The sequence below is a fragment of the Tamandua tetradactyla genome, chromosome 2, assembly GCF_023851605.1.
Source record: "Tamandua tetradactyla isolate mTamTet1 chromosome 2, mTamTet1.pri, whole genome shotgun sequence".
NCBI classification, from domain to species: domain Eukaryota; kingdom Metazoa; phylum Chordata; class Mammalia; order Pilosa; family Myrmecophagidae; genus Tamandua; species Tamandua tetradactyla.
In genome coordinates, this window is record NC_135328.1 from 59,469,814 (window position 1) to 59,493,351 (window position 23,538).

General features: G+C 37.8%; 1 protein-coding gene across 1 annotated transcript in view; it reads right to left on the reverse strand.

The window, feature by feature from the left end:
- Positions 1-23,538, reverse strand: part of RECK (reversion inducing cysteine rich protein with kazal motifs) — a 113,264-nt gene that overhangs the window by 38,728 nt on the left and 50,998 nt on the right. Inside the window, exons 11-16 of the mRNA XM_077147728.1 lie at positions 23,223-23,435; positions 21,662-21,798; positions 19,273-19,413; positions 16,676-16,864; positions 15,020-15,142; positions 12,856-13,027 (exon numbers count right to left, since the gene is read on the reverse strand). Coding sequence (XP_077003843.1) covers positions 12,856-13,027; positions 15,020-15,142; positions 16,676-16,864; positions 19,273-19,413; positions 21,662-21,798; positions 23,223-23,435 — 975 coding nt within the window. The remainder of the gene's footprint in view (positions 1-12,855; positions 13,028-15,019; positions 15,143-16,675; positions 16,865-19,272; positions 19,414-21,661; positions 21,799-23,222; positions 23,436-23,538) is intronic.

Sequence of the window (23,538 nt, forward strand, 5' to 3'; positions counted from 1 at the left end):
TTTCCAATTATTCTGGAGGTTGTTTTCACTCTTTTACCTAGGATTTTCTTGTTGGATGGCTTTGTTCTCTACCTGCTATTTGACATTCAGTTCAACTTATTCTAGACCTCTAGCAATGGTTCTGTTTAACTGATCAGAATTTTTCAGTTCTTGTTTTTGTTTCTTGCTGTGCCTATTATGGATCCTTTTTTTTTTGAGAAGGTTCTCCTCAGATATTATAGACCCTAGTCAGATTTTCCCAGACTGGACTGGCCTCGCCTCAGGAGGAAAGAGTCGTCTGCATCAGTTTTCCCTGAGGGTGAGATGCAGCAGGTTAAGAGACTTTTCTATGAAGACTTTTCCTATCCTGCCCAGGATGCGGTGCTTGTCTGTCCATGGCTTCCCACCAGTGTAAAGTGATCTGGTGTCTTTAATTTCAGCAGACTCTTCCTTGCTGGGGGCATGGCTGAGACAGAGGTGAGACTGTAGGTTGGCATGAATTGCTTCAATTTTTCAGTTTCTGGGGCTCAAATTCCTAGAGTGAGGGATTCCACTTGAGCCCCTCTTTCTTCTGAGGAAGGTACACCTTTAGGGAATTAACTCCTTTCACCTGATTAGTTACTTTGTCTCTCAGACAAGCCTAATTCTGTCCTTGCCTGGGGCAGTTTGAGCCTGAGAGGGCTTCCAGTTCTATCTAATGAGTTGTTAAGGAGTAGAAAAACAGCAAAACAAAAAACCTTTTCAGAGCTGGACCCCCACTTCTCAGGTTTGTCAATCAAGAGCTTAAGTTGGTATGTAGCTCTATGTATCTCCAGGCTCTATGTGATCCCCTTTTTTAGGGTCCAGCCCTTTTCCAGTATTTTTTGCTCTCTGACTCAAAAAGCCTCTTTCTCTTTTTCTCCCTGTCAGCCCCGCCCCCTCTCTGCTGGGCCCAAAACTCCTAGTACCTTTAGCCCTTATTCCAGGTTTATCTTGCTGCAGCCCTATTTTCAGCAGTTAGAATTTATTAATTAATTCCACAATAGGAACTTGGTTGAGCTAAGCCCTTACTGCTAGTAAAGTATGTTTCCTTTCTCCTGGAGAACCAGGCTGCTGTACCTGTGTGGGGGTGCTGGCCTCTGCAGCTTGGGCGCCTTACAGTTCTGTGTGAGATTTCAGCCAGTCCAGCTTGTCTAGACCACTGTAGACTGCGTGTCCGGTCACTGATGTAGCCCCAACAGTTGTACTGTACTGTTCCTGGCTATTTATTAGCTACTCTGGAGGATGAACTACATTCCACACTTCACTAAGCTGCCATCTTGCCCCCTACCCAATTCATTTCTTTTGATGGCTGAATAATATTCCATTGTATGGATGGATATACCATATTTTGTTTACCCATTCATCAGCTGATGGACATTCTGGTTATTTTCACTTTTTGGCCATCTGCATAACGCTGCTATGAACATTTGTGTACAAGTTTTTGTGTGAACATAGGTTGCATTCTCTTCAGTATACACATAGGAGTACTAGGTCATATAATAACTCTATGTTGAATTTTTTTGGGGAAAAGCCCAACTGTTTTACACAGTGAGTGTATCATTTTACATTCCTACAAGAAATGTACAAGAGTTCCAATTTCTCCACATCCTCATCAACACCTATTATTGTCTGTCTTTTTTATTATAGCCTCCTAGTGGGTGTGGAATGGGCATATCATTGTGATTTTGATTTGCATTTCCCTGATGGCTAATGATGTTAAACATCATTTCATGTGCTTATTGGTCATTTGTACATCTTCTTTAGAAATATTCTATTTAAGTCTTTTGTCCGTTTTTAATTGGGTTATATTCTTTTAGGTTATGGTTTTATGGAAATATAAGACATCTGAAGAAAAATAATGTTGCAACAAAATAATTGTTGAGTTGTAAGTGTTCCTTATAAATTCTAGGTTCAAGTCCCAGGTAGATGAACAAGTATATGACCAGGTATATGATTTGCAAGTATTTTCTCCCATTTTGTGTGTTGCTTTATCACTTTCTTGGTAATGTCCTGTGATGCACAACTGTTTTTAATTTTAATGACGTCTGATTAATCCATTTTTAATTTTGCTGCCACTGTTTGGTGTCATATCTAAATTCCCATTGCCCAATCCAAGGTGTTGAAGGCTTACACATGTGTTTTCACTAAGAGTTTTATAGTTTTACTTTACAGTCAGATCTTTGGCCATTGTTTTAGTTTGCTGAAGTTGACAAAATGTAATATACCAGAAATGGGTTGGTTTATAATGGGGATTTATTAACATACAAGTTTAGAGTTCTAAAGCCATGAAAATGTCCAAATCAAGATGTCAATAGGACAATACCTTCCTCCTGAAGAAAGGCTGCTGGTGCTCCGGGACTCCTCTGTCACATAGGACAGCACATGGTGGCATCTGCTGGTCCCACTCTCCCAAATCTCATTGCTTTCAGCTTCTGGCTGCTCCATCTCTCAGCATCTTTGTCTTTTCTCTTTTAGCTTCTCTGGTGCTTTTTCCTGTGTGCCTCTCTGTGTGTTTTATCCTCTTATAGAGGACTCCAATAAGAGAATTAAGACTCACCCTGAATGAGTGGGTCACATCTCAGCTGAAATCAAGATCCTACTCACCAAAAGATTGCACTTATAATAGGTCCACACCCACAGGAATGGATTAGCTTTAAGAACATGATCTTTTCTGGAGTACAAACAGCTTCAACCATCAGAGCCATTTTGATTTAAGTTTTGTATCTGGTTTGAATCGGAGTCCAAGATCATTCTTTTGCATGTGGATTTCCAGTTGTCCCAGCACCACTTTTTTTTTCATGGGCAGACACTGGGAACCGAACCCAGGTCTCGAGCACGGCAGGTGAGAACTCTACCTGCTGACTCACCATGGCCTGCCCCCACCACCAGTTTTGAAGCAACAATTATTTTATGATTGAATTGTCTTGGCACCTGTTTTGATTTGCTAAGGCTTCCAGAATGCAATTTACCAGAAATAGGTTGACTTTTACAATGGGGATTTATTAACTTTATTTACAGTTCTTAGGCCATGAAAATGTCCCAATTCAGGCATCAACAGGATGATACCTGGACTGAAGAAAGGTTACCAGTATTCAGGACACCTCTGTCCATGGGAGGATACACTGTTGGTGTTTATTGGTCCTTCAGTCCTTGGTTTCATCGCTTTCAGCTTCTGGTTCCAGTGGCTTCCTTTGTGGGTCCTCTCTTAATTTCTCCGGGGCTTTTCTCTCTACACTCTTTTGAGTTTCCCAGTCCTTTATCCTCTTATATAGGACTCCAGTAAAAGCATTAAGACCCATCTTGAATGAAGTGGGTCATATCTCAAATTGAAATAACTAACCCACCCACAACAATTCTTTACCCACAGGAATGAACTAAACGAACATAGCCTTTTCTGGGGTATATAGCAGCTTCAAACCAGGATAGCACCTTTGTCAAAAATCAAGTGACCATAAATGTATGGGTTTATTTCTGAACTCTAGATTCTATTCCATTGATCTATATGTCTATCCTTATTCTAGTATTACAAAGTTTTGGTTACTGTAGGTTTATAATAAGTTCTGAAATTGGCAAGTGTGAGTCCTCTTTGTTCTTTTACATGATCATTTTGGCTATTCCAGGTCCCCTGCAATTCCATATGAATTTGAGGATCAGCTTGTCAATTTCTGCAAAAAAAAAGACAGCTGGGAATTTGAGAGGGTCTTTATTGACTGTGGATCAACTGGGAAGTATTGCTGACTTGACGATACTAAACTTTCCAATCCATTAATGAGGATGACTTTCAATTTTTAGGAGTTGTCTTTAATTTTTTCAATGATGCCTGAAATTTTCAGCATACAGGTGCTATACTTTTTTTAAAAAAAATCTTCCTAAATATTTAGCATGCTCTTATAAATGGAGTTTTCTTAATTTCACTTTCAGATTGTTCATTACTAATGTATAGAAATATAATTGATTTTTGTATACTGATCCTGTATCCTGCAACTGTCCTGAACTAGTTTATTAGCTCTAATAGTGTGTGTGTTTCCGTATGTGTATTTCTCAGGATTTTAATTACACAAGATCACATCATCTGCAAATAGAGATAGTTATACTTTGTCCTTTCCAGTCTGGATACTTTGAATTTCTTTTTCTTGCCTAACTTCCCTGGGTAGAACTTCTAGTACAATGTTGAACAGAAGTAATGAGAGCAGACATCCTTGTTTTGTTCCTGATCTCAGAGGGAAAGCTATCTGCCTTTCACCACATTAGCTGTGGGGTTTTTCATTAATGCTCTTTGTCAGGACGAGACAATGCTCTTGTATTTCTAGTTTGCTGAGTTTTTTAAATCATGTAAGTGTCCTGGTACAAATGCTTTTTCTGTATCTTTTAAGATGATCATATTGTTTTTGTCCTTTCTTCTATGACTATGTTGTATTACAAAGATTGATTTTTGGATGTTGAACCAATCTTGCATTTCTGAGATTAACTGCAATTGGTCATGGTGTATACTCTTTTATAAATACTGTATTTCTGGGATTAATCTCCCTTAGTCATGATGTATAGTCCTTTTATAAGCTGCTGGATTCAGTATAGTAGTATTTGAGTATTTATGTCTATATTCAAAAGAGATATTGGTCTGTAGTCTTCTTGTACTTTTTTGGATTCCCTCTTCTATTTTTTTGGAAGAGTTTGTGAAGGATTGGTGTTAATTTTTCTTTAAAAGTTTGGTGGAATTCATCAGTGCAGCCAAATGGGCTGGCTTTTCTTTGTGGAAAGGTTTTGATTACGAATTCCATAGCATTACTTTTTACAGGTCTTTCAGATTTTCTGTTTCTTCTTGAGTCAGTTCTGGTAGTTTGTATCTTCTCAGGAATTTGACCATTTCATCTAGGTTATTTAATTTGTTAACATACAGATGTTCATAGCATTCTCTTTCAATCCTTTCTATTTCTATAAGGCCAGTACTTATGTCCCCTCTTTCATCCCTGATTTCAGTAATTTGAATCTTTGCCACTCTCTCTCTTTTTTTTTTTTGTTCAGTCTAGCTAAAGGATTGTCAATTTTGATATTCCTACAGAACCACCTTTTTTTTTGGTTAGGTTATTGATTTGAGTTCTTTCCTCTTCTATAGCATAGGCATTTACAGGAATATATTTCCCTCTAAGCACTGTTTAGCTACATCCTCTAAGTTTTGGTATTTGTATTTTCATTCATATAAAGATATTTTTTTTATTTCTTTCACAAATTTTTCATTACCCATTGGCTATCTGGGAGCGTGTTATTTAATTTCCATGTATGTGTGGAGTGCTCAAATTTCTTTCTATTATTGATTTCAAAGTTCATCCCATTGTGGTTGGATAATATACTTTGTATAATTTCAAGCCTTTTAAATTTATTGAGATATATTATGATCTAACATATGATCTACCTTAGAAAATGTTCCATGTGCACAGGAGAAAAACGTGTACTCTGCTGTTTTTGTATGGTATATTCTATAAATGCTTCTTAGTTCTTGTAGCATTGCTCAAGTCTTCCATTTCATTGTTGATCTTTTGTCTAGTCATTCTATTCAATATTGAGAATGGAGTAATGATGTCTCCAACTATTATTGTTGAATTGTCTATTTTTCCCTTCAATTTTTTGGCAGTTTTTGCTTCGTATATTTTGGAGCTCTTGTGAGGTGCATATGTTTATACTCATATATTCTTGGTGTTTTAACCCTTTTATCAATATGCATTATTTTTTTTGTCCTTTGTACAATTTTACACTTAATGTCTAATTTTCTGATATTATTATAGCCACCCCAGTCTCACTTTGATTATTCTTTGCATGGACTATCTTTTTCCATCTTTTTATTTTTTTGTGTCTTTGAATAAAAAATGAGTTTCCTATAGACAAAATATTATTGGATCATGTTTTTAATCCATTCTGTCAATCTCTGCCTTTTAATTGGAGTGTTTAATCCATTTTCCTTTAATGTGATTACTGATAAGGATTTACAGCTGTCAGTTTGCTTTGTTTTCTATGTCATGCCCTTTTTGTCCCTCTATTCTTCCATTACTACCTTTCATTACATTAAATAGACATTTTCTAGTCTGCTATTAAATTCCCTTGTTCTCTTTTTTTTTCTTTTACCATATACTTTTGAGTTATCGTCTTAGTTATTGCTCTGGGGATACAATTAATGTCTCAACTTACGGGGATTACAATTAATGTCTTGACTTATAACAATCTAGTTGACTTAACACCAACTTAATTTCAATACAAACAAAAACCGTGTTCCTCTGTATCTCTGGTCCCTCCCCTCTCCTTTGAGTTATTATTGTCTTACAAATTGTATCTTTACACACTGTGCGCCCATCAGCACATTTTTAAATTACTGTAATTTTCTTATGAATCAGGGAAGAGTAAGAAAATTACAAATAAGAAATACATTGATATTGTCTTTTATTTTTACCTCTGAGTAACAAAGGTAACACTGTTACCAGTGTTCTTTATTTCTTCATATAAATTACAGTTACTGTTGAGTGTCCTTTCATTTCAGACCTAAAGACTATCTTTGTCTAGCAAGACCAATGTTTCCTCAGGCTAGCTTCTATTTATTGCTTTCTCCCTCACTGTGTACAGACCATACTTTCTTGTTTCTTTACATATTTTGTATTTTTTGTTGCTGTTGTTGAAAACTGGACATTTAATATACTGTGACAACTCTAGAAATCAGATCCTCTATCCTCCCCAGAGTTTGCTATTGCTTGTTGTTTCATTTCTTTAGAGTTTTATAATAAGTCCATATTTTGTGTGTGTGTGGTCACTGAAGTCTCTGCTTAGTTAGCTTCATGGTCAGCTAACGAGCGGATAGAGATTTTCTTAAATGCTTGTGTGCAGAAAAGAAGGTCTGAGACTGTTATCCTTAAATAGGCTTGTTTACAATGTTGACTCCTTACTGGCATCTGGGAACTTAGATTTCAGGAGGATTCCCACCAGTTCCTGATAAGAATGACTCACTATGTCTAACTGTACAAACATATGGTTTATGCAGAACACATGATTTCTTTCTGGGAGTCTGGAATTTTGGTATGTGCTAGGCAGAAGGAGCTTTATGTGACCAGTCCCCAGTAAAAACCATGGGCACTGAGTTGCTAATGAACTTCTGTGGTAGACAATATGTCACATGCGTTGTCACAATTCATTCCTGGGGAAATAAAGCATTTCTGTGTGATTCCACTGGAAGCTTGTGCCTAAGTTTCCTCTGGGCTTGGCCCCTTAAACCTCTCCCCTTTGCAGACTGTGCTTGTATCCTTTTGCTATAATAAATCATATAAATCATTGAGTATATACTGAAACCCATGAAGCAAATCATTGAACCTGGAATGGTCTTGGGAACCCCCTACATGCCTACATGTCCCAATACTGAGCTTAACTTCCTGTTTGTGCAGAGCCTCAAAGTCACCTTAGGACCTTCTCAGATCTTCCTGACCATGCACATGGACTTGGGCATACAAAGAGCTCTATATTTTCTTGTGATTTTCCAGATTCTCAGAATTATGTCAAAGTTTTTCAATGTTACTATGGATATCTCATCCTCATCCTTTCCTTTTAAGAGTTTTAGTTAGACTGTTGTTCACCCCAACACTATCTTCTGCCCCAGAGAGCCATTGTCTAATGTTTTTGACAAATGTCCCTGGGAAAAAGGTTTTTCACACTGGGCAAGCTCCTAGTCAGACCAAATAAAGACAGCTTTGCAAATGGGATCTTCTAGGAGCCCACCATACTGGTCAAATAATTACAATGATCTAGGTATGAAGTTTTAAAAGAGATTTAACACCATTCTGCCCCCTCCAGTGTCTACAGATTGCTGGTTTTTTCTGTGATTGAGTCCTGTTGGTTTTCAAGGCTAATGCAGAATTGGAGGGAAGAATAGGGCAAAGCTCACTATTCTTAGTGAGAGTCAATCATTTTCCTTAAATAACTGCTCCCCATATTGCTACAGGCCTTTGGTTAATTTCCAGAGTTTTGGAAAAGTTGATTTTGACATTTTCCCCCAGTCATCTTGTTGCTTTAATAGAGAACATTTTTAGTGGTGCCTACTCTGTGGTTTTCACTGATGTCACTCCTTCCCCATTATATTTTATGACTACATATTATTCCATTTTACAGAACCTTCATTTGTTTAACCAGTGCCCTATTAAGAGGCTCTAGGTGGTTCCAGTATTTGTTATTACAAGCAATAATCCATCAAATATCATTGTATAAACATCTTACACAAGTGAATACCGCTGTGCTGGTTTGAAGAAAACACCATGTTCTTTTAATCCATTCCTATGGGTGCAAATCTTTTGTGGGTGGGACTTTTTGATTAGGCTATTTCAGCTGAGATATGACTCACCCAATTCAAGGTGGGTCTTAATCCTTTATGAGAGGATAAAAGGTAGAAAAAGATAGTTTAGAGAGAGAAACACCCAGAGAAGCTTAGAGAAAAGCCCTGGGTGAGGTAAGCAAGGATTCACAGAAACTGAAAGAGCCAGAACCTGAAAGCAGTGAAGCCTGGGAGTGAAGGACCAGCAGACGCCAGCATGTGCCTTCCCATGTGACAGAAGAACCCCAGATGCCAGTGGTCTTTTTTCAGAGAAGGGATCATACTGTTGATACCTTAACTGGGACATTTTCATGGCCTTAGAACTGTCAATTTGTAAACCAATACATCCCCACTATAAAAGCCAACCCATTGGTAAACTGCATTCCAGCAGCTTTAGCAAATGGAAACAACCACCGAATAAACTTCCTATAAGTGGAAATGCTGATTTAAATGGTATGTGTATGTAAAATTTCAGGAGATTTGGCCAAATTGCCTTCCATGGAACATATACCAATCCTACCCCCAATACTCTCCTTTATGAGTACCTATTTCCCTATATTATACCAAATTTTTATCTTTGCTAATCTCATAAATGAAAAATGGTACACCATTGTAGTTTTAATTTAATTTAAATTTCTCTTAATATGAAGAATGTTAAGCACCATGGCAGAGACTGGCAGATACTCAACAAACTCATATACTTTCTTCCTGGGCAAACATCTAGGTTACATTTTCTTTTAGTAATTTAAATATATCATCCCACTGTCTTCTCGCCTCCATGGTTTCTGCTGAGAAATCTACACATAGTCTTATTGGGTTTCCCTTGTATATGATGGATTGCTTTTCTCTTGCTGCTTTCAAGATCCTCTCTTTCTCTTTGACCTCTGACATTCTGACTAGTAGGTGTCTTGGAGAACGTCTATTTGGATCTATTCTCTTTGGGGTACGCTGCACTTCTTGGATCTGTAATTTTAGGTCTTTCATAAGAGTTGGGAAATTTTCAGTGATAATTTCTTCCATTAGTTTTTCTCCTCCTTTTCCCTTCTCTTCTCCTTCCGGGACACCCACAACATATATTTGTGTGCTTCATATTATCATTCAGTTCCCTGAGTCCCTGCTCATATTTTTCCATTTTTTTCCCTATAGTTTCTGTTTCTTGTCGGATTTCAGATGTTTCATCCTCCAGTTCACTAATCCTAACCTCTGTCTCTTCAAATCTACCATTGTAGGTTCCCATTGTTTTTTTCATCTCTTCTACTGTACCTTTCATTCCCATGAGTTCTGTGATTTGTTTTTTCAGACTTTCCATTTCTTCTTTTTGTTCATTCCTTGCCTTCTTCATATCCTCCCTCAATTCATTGATTTGGTTTTTGATGAGGTTTTCCATGTCTGTTCGTATATTCTGAATTAATTGTTTCAGCTCCTGTATCTCATTTGAACTATTGGTTTGTTTCTTTGACTGGGCCATATCTTCAATTTTCCTGGTGTGATTTGTTAGTTTTTGCTGGCATCTAGACATTTAATTACCTTAATTAGTTTATTCTGGAGATTGCTTTCACTTCTCTTATCTAGAGTTTTCTTGCTAGATGAGTTTGTTGTTTATCTGTTCTTTGACCTTCAGTTCAGCTTTTTCTGGACCTCTAGCTTAGGTTTTGTTTAACAGAGGATAATTTTTCAGTTCTTGTTTTCTTGTTTCTTGCCCTGCTTATATGGTGCCTTTTCCCTCCCCACCCTTAGGAGGGTCTATGTAGGTATTATAGACTCCAGCTGGGTTTTCCCAGATTAAACTGGCCTCCTATCAGGGGGAAGAAATCACCTGCGTCAGTTTTCCCTGAGGGTGAGACCCAGCAGGTTAAAAGACTTTCCTGTGAAGTCTCTGGGCTCTGTTTTTCTTATCCTGCCCAGTATGTGGCACTTGTCTGCCTGCGGGTCCCACCAACAAAAGATGTTATGGCTCCTTTAACTCTGGCAGACTCTCCCTGTTGGGGGCGTGGTGGAGACAGAGGAGAGGTTGTAAGCTGGTTTTAATGGCTTCAAATTGCCAAGCCCTGGTGTCTGAATTCTTTGAGGGAGGGATTCCACCTGAGTTGGTCTTCACCCCTCCCCTGGGGAAGGCACAGGTGGGAGACAGCCCTGAAAGCAGCCCGTTTCTGCCTATGCCTGGGGCAGTTACAGCCCGAGAAGTCCCGCCACTGAATCCAGAGGCTGCCAAGTCTCCATAGAAACACAGCCACTAAAACCTCCGTTTCCTCCCCTTTCCTCTTTTTCCTTGAGCCCAATGAGCGACCTCTGCCTTGACCAGGTTTAGAATCTCTTTCCTTTCCCTCTGGGAAGCGCCTGTGGGGTAGGGGTGCAGGGCGCGGGCCTCCGGGGCTTGGGGAACTTACGGTTCTGGGGAGGCTCAGCCAGTTCAGCTGGTCCAGACTGGGGTACGCTGTGTGTCTGGTCACTGATGTGGCTCCGGGAGCTGTTTTGTACTGTTTCTGGTTATTTAGTAGTTGTTCTGGAGGACGAACTAAAACGCACACATTGCTAAGCCGCCATCTTCGCCCCTCCTACCTAGGTTATTGTCAATTAGTTGCAGCCAAGAGATCATTCTAGCCGATGGAATATGGATGGAAATAGTGATGTATGTCACTTCTAGACCTGGTCCCTTAACGCCTCCCAAGAGTGATCTTCAATATCTCCCTTCTTGCATTTGCTGGTCAGATGCTGAAGACAGAGAGGACTCTGAGACCATAGGGATGATGGAACCCCTACAGAGGATCTTGAATCTTTGAATCACCATGTGAAAAGCCATTTGCTGAACATCCAGGAAAAAATTCTATTTGAATTTCTTTTATGTCAAAGTACTGATAATTTGGGGTATAAATATAGTAGCTAGATTTACTTATCCTAACTAATACAAGTATCTTTTAAAATGTGTAAGAACCGTTTGTGTTTCTTTTTCTGTATTTATGTTCTTAGCCCATTTTTCTATTAGGTTACTAATCTTTGCCTATTTTTATATTAAGTTGTTGATATTTTTCTTATTTATACAACGTAAGGACATCAACCCTTTCTCTGTGTGATACAAATATTCTTCCCAGTTTGTCATTGGTCTGTTACCAAAGAATGAAAAACACTTTTCAATCTTTTCTTTTGTATTTGTTTTGCATTGTACCCAGAAAGGCCTTTCACACTGGGAGATTTCTTTTTATTTTTAACTGGATTGAAATTCACCATTTAAAAGTGTACAATTCAGTGACATTTTATATTCCCACTAGCAATGTTCAAGAATTTCAATATCTCTACATCATCACCAACACTTACTTTCCATTTTGAAGGATGACAGCCAACCTAGTGAGTATGAAGTAGTATATCATGATTTTGGAATTGCCTTTCCCTAATGGTTAATAATACTGACCATCTTTTCATGTGTTTGTTGGCCATTTGTATATCTTCCTTGCAGAAACGTCTATTCAAGTTCTTTGCCCATTTTTAAACTGGGTAATTTGTCTTTTTGCTGCTGAGTTGTTCTTTATATATTCTAGATACTAGACTCTTATCAGATATTTGATTTGCAAATATTTTTTTCCCATTCTGTGAGTTATTTTTCACTTTCTTGATAATATCCTTTGCTGCACAAAAGTTTTTAATTTTGATTAAGTCCAATTCATCTATTTTTCTTTTTTACTGCTTAAATCCATTCTGCTGGTTTTTAGGATGGAACGGTTAATTTCTGATACTCCACAAAATCCTTCATAAAGAATGGACTGTGGCAATGGGTTGTGTCTCACTCAGGACTCTGAGGCAGCCAGTTTGAACTTCTGTTCCAAAAGGCTGAAACCTAAGAGAGTTGGCAGGGCATGTGCTCTGGAAAACCATTGCTAACCCAGATCAACTCTACTCTGAGCTCAGAGAGGATTGAAGAGAAAGGAGACCAGGAACAAATAATTTTAAATAAGAATGAAGTTGTATTTCCAGATTTCTCATGTTTAATTCCTAAAATGGTTGTATGTAAGTAGAAGAAATTTTCCCGTTACATCAGGTGTAAATAGCCACTGTGAAGAATAAGACTATTTTTCTTGTTTTTCCATTATCTCTTCTTGCCTCACACTGAATGTCCTAGCACTACAGAACTGTTACATCTCCTCATATAAACCATGCTTTCTCCTCATTTCCCACAGTCAAGATTTTTGCTCCTCTTAACTCTCTCGTTTTACCAACACCACATTTCTTCCACTGCAAACACTTGCCTATAATATCATACTGAATCATTCCAGATACAACCAAGTATCACATCCTCTGGAGGCTTTACCAGTCTTTTCCCCCGGCTGCATTAACTATTCCACTTCTGGGCTCCCAATCACAGAATGCTACCAAGAGCTTTACATGGCTCTTTCCCTCTAGACTCCAAGCTCTTCAGGGTAGTAAATACTTCTTATTCATCTTTTAATTTCCACCATCTGGTACACAGCAGATGCTTTCTAAGTGTTGATCTTTGGTTGAAAAAGATAAGGAGCCATTTTACTTACCTTTGGTTTTTCTGGCAAGGGTTAGGATTACATGGATCCTTTGAGATGCATGATCCAAACTCAAACTGATGGTCTTGGAGACCCACACAACGAGCAATGCAGGCACTGGGATAAGTGCGCCCATTCTGCCCACATACGGGGACAAACTGATCTGCACAGTTACAGGGCAGACCTGAAGAGAGGAAACAACTTCAACAACAGGTATTTGTATATTACCGTTCCCCCCTGTACTTCCTTATTAAGATGTACCATTAGCAATGATATGGAGGTATAATGTAAAAACAGAATTGTAGGGCGGGCAATGATGGCTCAATGGCAGAATTCTCGCCTGCTGTGCCAGGGACCTGGGTTCGATTCCCAGTGCCTGCCCATGCAAAAAAAAGGAAAACAGAATTGTATATTAAGTCAGAAATAACTTCCCTCCAATCTCTGACAGGGTTTTTAAAGGCAGCAAGTCTCTAAAAAGCCATTCGCCTACACAAGGGCTTTCCTTTGTTCTAGTCATGGCCAGCTAATTGAAGGTCTTCAGACCCTGATCCTAGGTAAACAAGGCTACATAGGTAGGAAAAGTAAAGAACGTTTCTGCCAGTCTGATACATTAAATGTAGAATTTAGATTTTTGAAGTCAGGCTTAGGGGATTTCTGGAATGTTAAAGGGTAATAACAAAATCAAGATAAAGAACGAAGGTTATTAGTTCTTCACATAGGTTCCTACCACTTACATCTCTTTAGGGAGGTGGTGGGGGTGGGGTGGGGTGGGCCAGGAAGGAGAAGGTAACTCGTGAAATTAATGTAATTTTGAAGCTTAGGAATTTTTATGAATGTCTTCTCTGATCACATTTGGACTGTGACACTGAGTCTCAATTATGTGGTACTCATGTCCAGTAAAATCCCCTAAGATTCTAGTAGCTAAATAGTCATTAACTTGATTTATTCCAGGATACTAGGGGTCGCACAAATACAGGGAAAAAGAGTTCTGCTAGCTATAAAGTTCACTTCTCAAATCATTTATATATAAAAGTATAATACATTAAAAAAACCTCAATAATAAACCTTTTCCTAAATCGATGCAAATGTACTAAGAAATTAAAAAAAAAACCTCAATAAAATAAATGTTTCTCCTGTAAATTTTTAGCATTATTCTTTAGAGTTTCATACTCACACCCCTCTATGGCTTCCTAAGTAGAATGAATTATCCTTGTCAGAGCAGGACAATAATAAAGGGACAGTGATGGCTGCTTCTCATTAGGGTGGACAGAGGATTGGGTAGAATTAGTCCTACTACCTCCCCAACAGCTCAGCTTTCATTCTTATTTATGATTTACTTTTTCTTTTTATCTGACTTACTTTTGATTTCCAATGGGCTTCAGGGGTAGGGTCAGTAAATCTCTCGTCTGTTTCCCCCCATGTCTGCCCCCACCTCATTCCAGGTATAATACTAACTCCAGGAAAGGAAGAATCAAGTTGTCATTGCAGCCACATGAAATGGGGCAATGGCAGCTACCTGGCTCCTCTTTACCCAGAACCAGAAGTACTTCAGATCTGGGCAAAAGCAGATACCAGTAGATAATGCCACTGCTACTGGCAACTGTATATTCTTCTCCAGAGAAAAGCATCCCATCTCACGGGCCTTACCACCTACTGGTATATGAGATGGTATAGAGCTGCAGAAGTTCCAGTAGCATAGAACACAGTAAAGCCAAGAAAGTAGTATTCTGGGACATTACTGTTTGTGGAAGTAATGAACTGGTAAGTTAAGGTAGGTAAAGAAAGAAGGTGGTGAGAAAAACATTAGAACAGAAACAAACTTAGAAAATACATGAATATTTTAAACCATAATTGGTTTAACCCAAGGGTAAATGGGTTATTTTAGCTTGTAGAAAATATCCATTTAACTAAAACTATCCTAATGACAGGCCCTGCTCTTTTTGACTCATGGAATTACAGAATAAAGAAATAATTTAGTACAATGCCTTCAATTCATTGAGGAAGAAACTGAAATGTGGCAAGGAAAAGCATATTGTGCTCAGATTTTGTACTTATTTTACTGTTATATTTGCAGTTAAACCCACTCTGGAGAAGGAGCATCAGTCTCATCTCTCGGGGAAAAATGAGTCCAAAGGAATGATGGCCTCTTTAGGATAGCCTCTGGGTGACCAGTTACCTGTGAAGGTGCGACGATCATCTTCTGAACTGTGCTCACTGAGGCAGAGCCGGGTAAAACATACCAAATTGCCAGCAAAACAAGAACAGACATTGCAGTCGATATTAAAGGTTGTTCCATGACCTGAGAGAAAGATAAATAAAATGTTGACCTGTATCATACATTTAGAAATAAAGCATAAATCTTAAAACGTTTAAAAAGCTTTAAAATGGAAATTCTTGGAAGACTACTTCTGAGTATACAAACTAAGGAGTTAAATCTGAGATATTTATACTTTTGTATTTACATCCCACCAAACCCTCCAAGCCCCTAACGTACTGGTCTCACAAGACTTCTCCCTAATCTCAGAGAATGTTTCAGGTTGCCTCTTCTGTTTGCTCTGCTTCTCTTTTTGGACCTTTCTTCACTTCTCCAGGAACAGACCGATGCCACTGATGGGTCAAAGACTCTCCTGGTGCCCTGACAGGAGTGACTGTTTGGTCTGCTCCTTTTTGTGATGCATATTCTCTCCCATCTTATCATATAAAACCTAAACCTAGTCTTCCATCACAGTTTTAGCTCTCCAAGGAAGTAGGATGCTCTTATGTAAGAAAGAACAAAAGGAAGTTCCATAGACTTCCATGACAGTCTATGGAAGGAATGAATTTGTTTTTCCTCCGATATTTTTTGTGATAGAAGGTACCTACCTCCACATTTTAGCCAAGTAGCATATGGACTATGAAACAAATACCTGATTTGCTCTAGGGTAGAAGTTTGTAAGCTCTTTTTAGCCAAGAACACTCTTCTTTCAAATAAGGTCACACACAGAAGGGTAAACAAAGAAGCATATGGAAGTTGAACTATTTTGTTTAATGGGGTGGGGAGAAGAATATAAAGGTGGGATAGCAGAGCAGGATGGTGGGGCAAAGAGCACATTCTAAATAGTGACATTTTTTCCCACTATTTTTTAGGTCATATATGGACATGACAATTGTAAAGGCTATAAGCAAAAAAAGTTTAAGGAAGCAGTGGGAAAGCAAGACCCAAAAACTTTTAGAGGTGATCAGAGGGTGGTACTTTTTAATGTGCTCCCTCCCAATCCCTAACCACAGTGCAATTCCCATCAGCTAGTTTGCTCTCCATGATATCAAACCTGAGTTTCACTTTTGGTGTTGGGTGGGGAGAGGAAGCATGGTTGGGAAAGGGATGGTGAGAGCTGAGAGCAAGCAGAACGTGTGGCCTTGCTGCAAGGGGCATGGGCTTTGGAGTCAAATAGGCCTAGGGCTGAATTCCACGTTGGCCACCTACTAGCTGGGTGACCTCTTTGAGCATCAGTCTCCTCCTCTGTGAGGTGGGGATGATATGGAACCTCTACAAAAGGTAAGTGGGAGGATGAAATGAGATAATGCAGGCTAAGACCTAGCACAGTGCCTGGTACACGGTTAGAGTTCAATTAGTACTCATTACTTATTATTAGCATTTAACCCCTTCTTGAGGAGGCTTCTAAGAGGATTCCTTAGATTAGCACCTTGTAGAGTATAGTTTGAAAAATACTGCCATGGAGTATCTGATTTGTAGAGCTTATTCTTCAGTGAGAACCATCCAACGTTTTTCCTACGAAGTTAAGACAACTAATTTCATATTAAAAAAAAAAAAGAAATATATTTCAAGACTCACTTTTTCTTTTTCCTCCAACAATACAAGATTTCTGGAGGTCTATACAGTGCATCTCCATACAGTTTTCTAAGAGTCCACTTTGTCCACATGAACAAATTTTATAACAACCAACTTCCCCTGCAGATGATGGCACCTGGATTAGTGTCCCTTGACGGACGATGAAATCAGAAGCTTCTCCCAATTTGCAACCTGTACAAATGAAAATTGTCTAAGAGAGATATAGTATTGTTCTATGACCTTGTTTTATGACATTAAATGTACTTCATAAAGGCTCATAGGTACTGTGTGACTATTAAAGACTATGTAATAGAATTTTCACCAAATTAGGGAATTTGCTTTGGTACATTGGCAAAAGTATATTCTCTCAAATAAAAATTTGATGTTTTGTTGGGCAGTGATGATTAAGTATCTATACCTGCAAGTCAGCTATAGTTCAGTACAAAAATGCTGAAAGTAGTTATTTTATTTCTTTGGGTTAATTAAAGATTTTTTTTTAACGAGTAGAGAAACAGTATTTTTAGAATAATCTTGGTCGGGACACGTTTTTAGTGATAGAACATAAGATATGCCTAAAAGAAAAACTGAATACTTGGCTGAGCTTTAGGAAATCCATTTTCTATCTTGTTACATGGTAGACTTTCTGAGTTTAGCAAAACTAGAGAATTCTGAGTTGATTTCCATATTTAAAGAATTTAGAACACAGATATCACTGTTTTAAGCAACTATGCATTGTTTTCTTGCTAAAAAAACATTGCTCAAATTATAATAAATATAAGGAACAGAAAATATTATTTTGAAATTTAAAACACCCTACATTTCCAATTTTAACAAAGTTTATTATGACTTCACAGCTGATACAGTATTGTTTTACACAAATATTATAGATGATCCTTTGAGACATCATGCTTATTTACTGTTTTATTCCTTTTTACTTCACAGATACTTTAAAGATATTGATTCTAACATGATAAAAGAAGCATATTCAATTGGGAAATATATAAAAGGAAGCAAGACTACCATAACTGTATTTTATTTTATTTATTTTTTATTTTTTTGCATGGGCAGGCACCAGGAAGCAAACCCGGGTCTCCGGCATGGCAGGCTAGAACTCTGCCTGCTGAGCCACCATGGCCCACCATAACTGTATTTTAAAAGAGACGTACAGAGAAATAAAGTCTATCAGTATTCTACAGCATAAAATTTTTCAATCTTAAAAAACATATGGATTTCAACACAACATAAGAATTTATGGATATAATTATGCACCCTATTCAGTATACCATTTCTCCATATACTAAAGGAAAGAAAGAAAAACACGTGAATAAAATGCAGTGCATTTTCTCAAACATTACAATATGGAAGAGAATGTATAAAAAGCTGGCCCAAGGTTCTCTTTTCTTTTGCAGGCAAGACTCTATTACTCATTATAAGTCAAGTTTTTGGACTGATATTCATATAAGTATTACATGTTTATTGGGAAAACCTCAAGTATTACTGCAGCGGATTGAATTGTGATCCCAGTTCTTGGTCCCCATTCTAGTGGATGTGGACCCACTGGAAACAGGATTTCTTGAAGATGTTACTTTAAAGTGTAGGCCGAAAGGATCAGGTTGGCTTTAATCCAAATTATCGGAGTCCTTTACAGATGGAACGAAATTCAGACACAGAGAGAAAAAAAGGCTATGGGAAGAAGCGAAAGTCAATGGCACCCAGAGCAGAAAGGAGAAGCCATCATCAAGTGCATTACCAAGGGTCCGAAAAGTCAAGGAAGGACCAAGCAGCCAGCCCCAGAACGTCTTCAAGGAAAAAGCATCACCTTGCTGATGTGTTGATTTTGGACTACAAATGATTTTATCCTCAAAACCGTGAGCCAATGAATTCCCATTGTGTAAGCCAAACCCACTGTATGGTATTTGTTTTAGCAGCCAGGAAACTAAGACAACTGCAGAAAGCCATAATGTAGAAAATAAAGTCCTTTGTATCCTCATTCTAAAGATAATCCCTGTTAAGAAACACCAGAAAGTTGGCTCTGCCACTTGGGTCTGAAACATAACCCTGTCAATGTTGCAGAGACACCTCACCCTAAGCAAATAAGCTAAGGGACTACAGTGGCCAGAATAATGGCCCCTCAAGACGTCCCTGTACTGATCCCCAGAATCTGTGAATGTTACCTTACATAGCAAAGGAGAATTTGCATATGTGATTAAATTAAAGACCTTGAGAAAGGGAGATTATCTTGTATAGATGGGCCCAATATGATTATAACAGTGTTCATAAGGGAAAGAGAGAGGCAGGAGAGTCAGAGAAGGAGATATGATAACAGAAGCAAAGGATGGAGTGATATGTTACTGGGATAGAAAGGAGCCACAAGTCAAGGAATGTGGGCAGCCTCTAGAAACTGGAAAACACAGGAATGAATTCTCCTCTAGACCTTCCAGAAGGAATACAGTTCTGCTAATACCTTGATTTTAGCCCAGTGAAACTTCTGACCTCCAGAAATCTAAGCCTATTTGTATTGAGCCTAAAAAAGAAAGAAAAAAAAGAGAAACACTAGCAGTACATATCCATATTCACCCCACCCCCCACCTACCTCTTACCTTGAACACAAGAGTATGGAAGGCAGGGATCTCCAGATAGACACCCTTTTCGGTTTACCTCACAGAGCTCATTAGCAGGGCAAGGGTTTGGGTTACAGGGGTGAGTCACCTCCTCTACAATGTTACCTAAAGTACTTGGCCCTGAAAAGCCAATAACAGATCAATTTAACCAACCTAAAAGAGTAAAAGAGGTATATAAATTATCTGAATTAATCATGGCTGGAAAAAAAATGGAGAACTTACATGCATAAAATAAGGTTTAATAGTAAGCTATTAAACAACTCATATCTTCTGATGACTTGTGAATTTAGCATAAATATACATGCATATGTTTATTTAATACCTACAATATTTCAAGTAAAATTTTAAGAACAGGGAATACAATGGTGAACAATGATCTCTAATGTAGAGTTAACATGTTTATATTCTAGTAGAGAAAGGAGAAACAGACAATAAATATATATATTTTAATATATATGTTATTATATATAAATATATAAATGTTTATATATTTATATATTATATATTTAAATTTGAAACACTGATATATTTATATAAATATCACATAGAGATATATATAATATATATGACATATATAATAAAGTAATGTAGTAAGTAATAAGTTAAGTAGTAGAAGTGGATGGAAAGTTACAAGGTATATTTTGAATAAGGTGGTCAAATAGTTGCTTATATCCAAGAGAAATAATTTGACATATTTTACCATAAATGATAATAATTTATTATGGTAAGATGGACCCTATACTGTGATTATATTTATTAACTTGTGAAATGATGACCAAAAGTCTAACATAATACAGAGTACTGTGATATTTAAAAAGTACAGAAATCCCAAAAAAAGACATTTCTTCAATTTTCTTCCCATTGAAATACCTTCCTTCTACATATATATATTTGATTGCTCTAATAGAGTCTATGGTTGTAAATATATTAATTTGTTTATTTGGTTTATAATTATTATTATTTGATTTACTAGGCCAGATTCAGAATCTACGACTAATAGAAGTATAAGAGCTCTTGGAGTTCACCTCATCCAGTCCAATCATTTCATAAGCAGAGAAGAGGAGGATTAAAGAGGTGAAGTAAACTGCTCGAAGTCACAGAGGTCTATATTCTCTTCTAATGTTTTTTGCTACAATGATCACAAAGGCTAAGGGACATAGCTTGCTGGTCTTGAGAAAATGTGGTAGCTATTATCAGCTGTGCATCGAGCACCCACTCTTCTCTTTCGCGTTATTAAGAGAACCCCAATTTTACTTAAGATGGCAATGGACCCAGCTAAAAGATAGTCTTCCCCAGGCTCCCTTATAACCAGGGGTGGCCTAGTTATATCAAGAATTGTTTGTTCTCTCCTTTCCTTTTTACTGTCAGGAACCAGGATATGGTTTCTGGAACTCTAGTTCACATTATGATGATAATGAACATAAAGTACCTTGATGATAGAAACCAAGAGCCAAGGATGGTGGTGAAAGAGGAGGAGCCTGGATTCCTGATAATGGTATCACTAAAACAGCCCTGAACTATTTACTCCTTAGCTTTCTTTTACTTACACTGGTGGTTCTGTTATATGTAGCTGAACTTCTGTGTGAAACAGGAAAACAAAACAGCAGGAGCTGAGTTCACTGCCTGCCTTTCCAGCCAGCCCATGGCATTAATGCCCTCTGGTGGTAGCTGAAACACTTCCCTTTTCTAAGTACTTGTCCTCTGAGCACCGTCATACCTAGTCACCTTGCTGCCAGGAAGCTCAGCTCCAGGACCCCTTTATGAGATACCAACCTATTCTTCTAGCTTTTGGCAAAAGTATTTGGCAGAAAGAAAGTGAAGCATTGAGATACGCTCCATTTTCATGAACTAACCCAGACTATCATTCCCCACTTGCTGTTTGATGGATAAGTCTGAGCCAATGCCTGGTTCAGGTCCACTGATACTCTGATGATGAAAAGCGGGACACTCCCTGGGGGAAATTCTACCACCTGTTCAAATCATGGCAAGGACACAGAAATGATACCAAGGTGGCTATCTGAGAACACCAGCCTCTGATTCGCCCTTAGAATGCCTGATTAACAGCACTTCACTAGTTCTTCAGACTGACATAATGAAAAACTAGTTTATTGTTAATTTTGTGCCTTTTTCTAAAATTATTTCAAGAATCAAAGCAAGAAACTGAAACTAAGGGAAAATCAAGAGTTATAATCACTTCTGTTTATATTTTTCAAGATAACAATTTTGTCTTGGGCCAAAGAGGACAAGCAAAATAAGATAAGGTTCTGTGATTAAGATAGCATCATTAAACGACATGTTCTCAACAGATAGATGCTTATCAAAAACAAACAGCAAGGGCAAAGATGGAAGGAGAAAAAAAAAGACTTACTGAGGTATGTATCCAAAGGTATACAATTCTCCAGGTCATCTGTAGGTGATAAAAGCTCACAAATACTTTCAGCTGTGTGGTCTTCAGGAAACTTGTTTTGGTCTCCACATTTCTTGAGAATCTCTACACAATCTGATCTTGAAAAGAAAAATATACACAAATTTAGGTTTGAAGGGACCTTCTCAATTGTCTAATTAATATCCATTTTGTTTCTTAACCTTGCCGGAAAGTGAGTTTTCATAACCAATAATGTTTCACCATTGGTTATTGCAAGATGGTAAGAGAACAGGAATCATAGGGGACCCCAGGTTGAATAGTAAGTAATGAAATATACTGTCAAAATATCCCCAACTTTGTCTTATCTGAGATCAAAGGCCTTGCTCAAATTTTATACTTAGACTTACTGTTGATACTATGAATGTAGCTTTTCAACTCTTTTTGAAAGAAAATTAAACTAGACTGATATAAGATGCTCTTTGCAAAATCATATATCTTGCTTTCAAGACCTTATGCTTGTTTTTTCTTTTTAAGAAATATCTCATTAGTTATCAGCATTAAAGTATTTGGGTTATACCAAATGGATTCTCCACCACTAAAATTTTCTCTGTCTTCAAGAGCGATTTGACTCTCCTATAAGTTTTTTGTGCTAAGAGTCTACAAATTTCCCTCACCTCTTTCCTGTCACCCAATATGTCCCATACTCAGGTCATCCCCAATTCATGTCAGAGAATAGCTCTGGGCCCTGTTTAAGGTTGAAATAATCTGCAATCAGTCATCAAGTACCCAGCAGCCCTAAGGCAATTACCAACAATTTAGGGGCTGGCTATTAACTTGGTTACAGAAAAACTTTCTGGAAAAAACGACACTTGAAGAGAGGCTGACAGATTACTATGACGTGAATGCTTCTGGTATCCCCCACCATAGCAGTTCCCATCTTTAATTTATCTTAGATCTGCTAAGCAAATCTTTCACAAAATGTTTCCTAGGAACATGCCTAATGGCTATATTCACTACATCACTTATCAAACATTTATGGTATTTTCTATTGTGTCATAGTTATGCTAATTTATGAAGGAGAGGAAAAGAGGAAAGAGGGTGCAAGGGGTGGGGGTTTGAGGAGAAGGCACAAAGAAGAAAATGCTCCTCAAGGAGAGCAAAGTCTAATAGAGAATATAAGACAAGTAAACAAAGTAAAATACAAAAATAAAACTGAGTTGCGCATTGAAAGTACTCAAATGTTTCTTAAATTGAGTAAATACTCTAAGAAAAATACAAATATAGTTCTATAGGAATTTGTAGTAATGGTAGATTACTATTAACGGGAGAAGTCTGGGAATATTGCACAGGAATGACTGGTATTTGAAAAGGGCCAAGAAGAACAGGCAGGTTTAAGCAAGTGGAGATGAAGGAAGGGAATTTCAAGCAGAGGGGGAAAAGTGGAAAAGCATTTGGCATGTGTGGGTGATGGGAAAGAGAAGTTGTGGGAGAGAAAACTCTCGAGATAGAGGTAGATTAAGAAGGGTCTGAACCAAACTAAAGAGACATGATGAAGGAAACTTACTTGCAAATAATACTTCCCCGGGATTTACTGTGACAAGGTTTAATCTGCAGTGAACAAGCTATTGCTTTCCACATTTCTGGCTGACACTTTTTAATGTCAAGAACAGGTATGTTTATAAATGGCATTTTTATGCTTCCTTTTTCCCACAGCTTCATGTCATTCATGGCTCCTTGATCTGACTGAGCATTACAACTTCTAAAAAGTTCTGTTGGCCTAAATAAAAAAAAAGTCCAGAAGAAATCAAGAAGCAATTCTTTTAAGAGAGAAACAACTGGTAAATCCTCATATTAATATACAAAATGTTAACACACAAGGA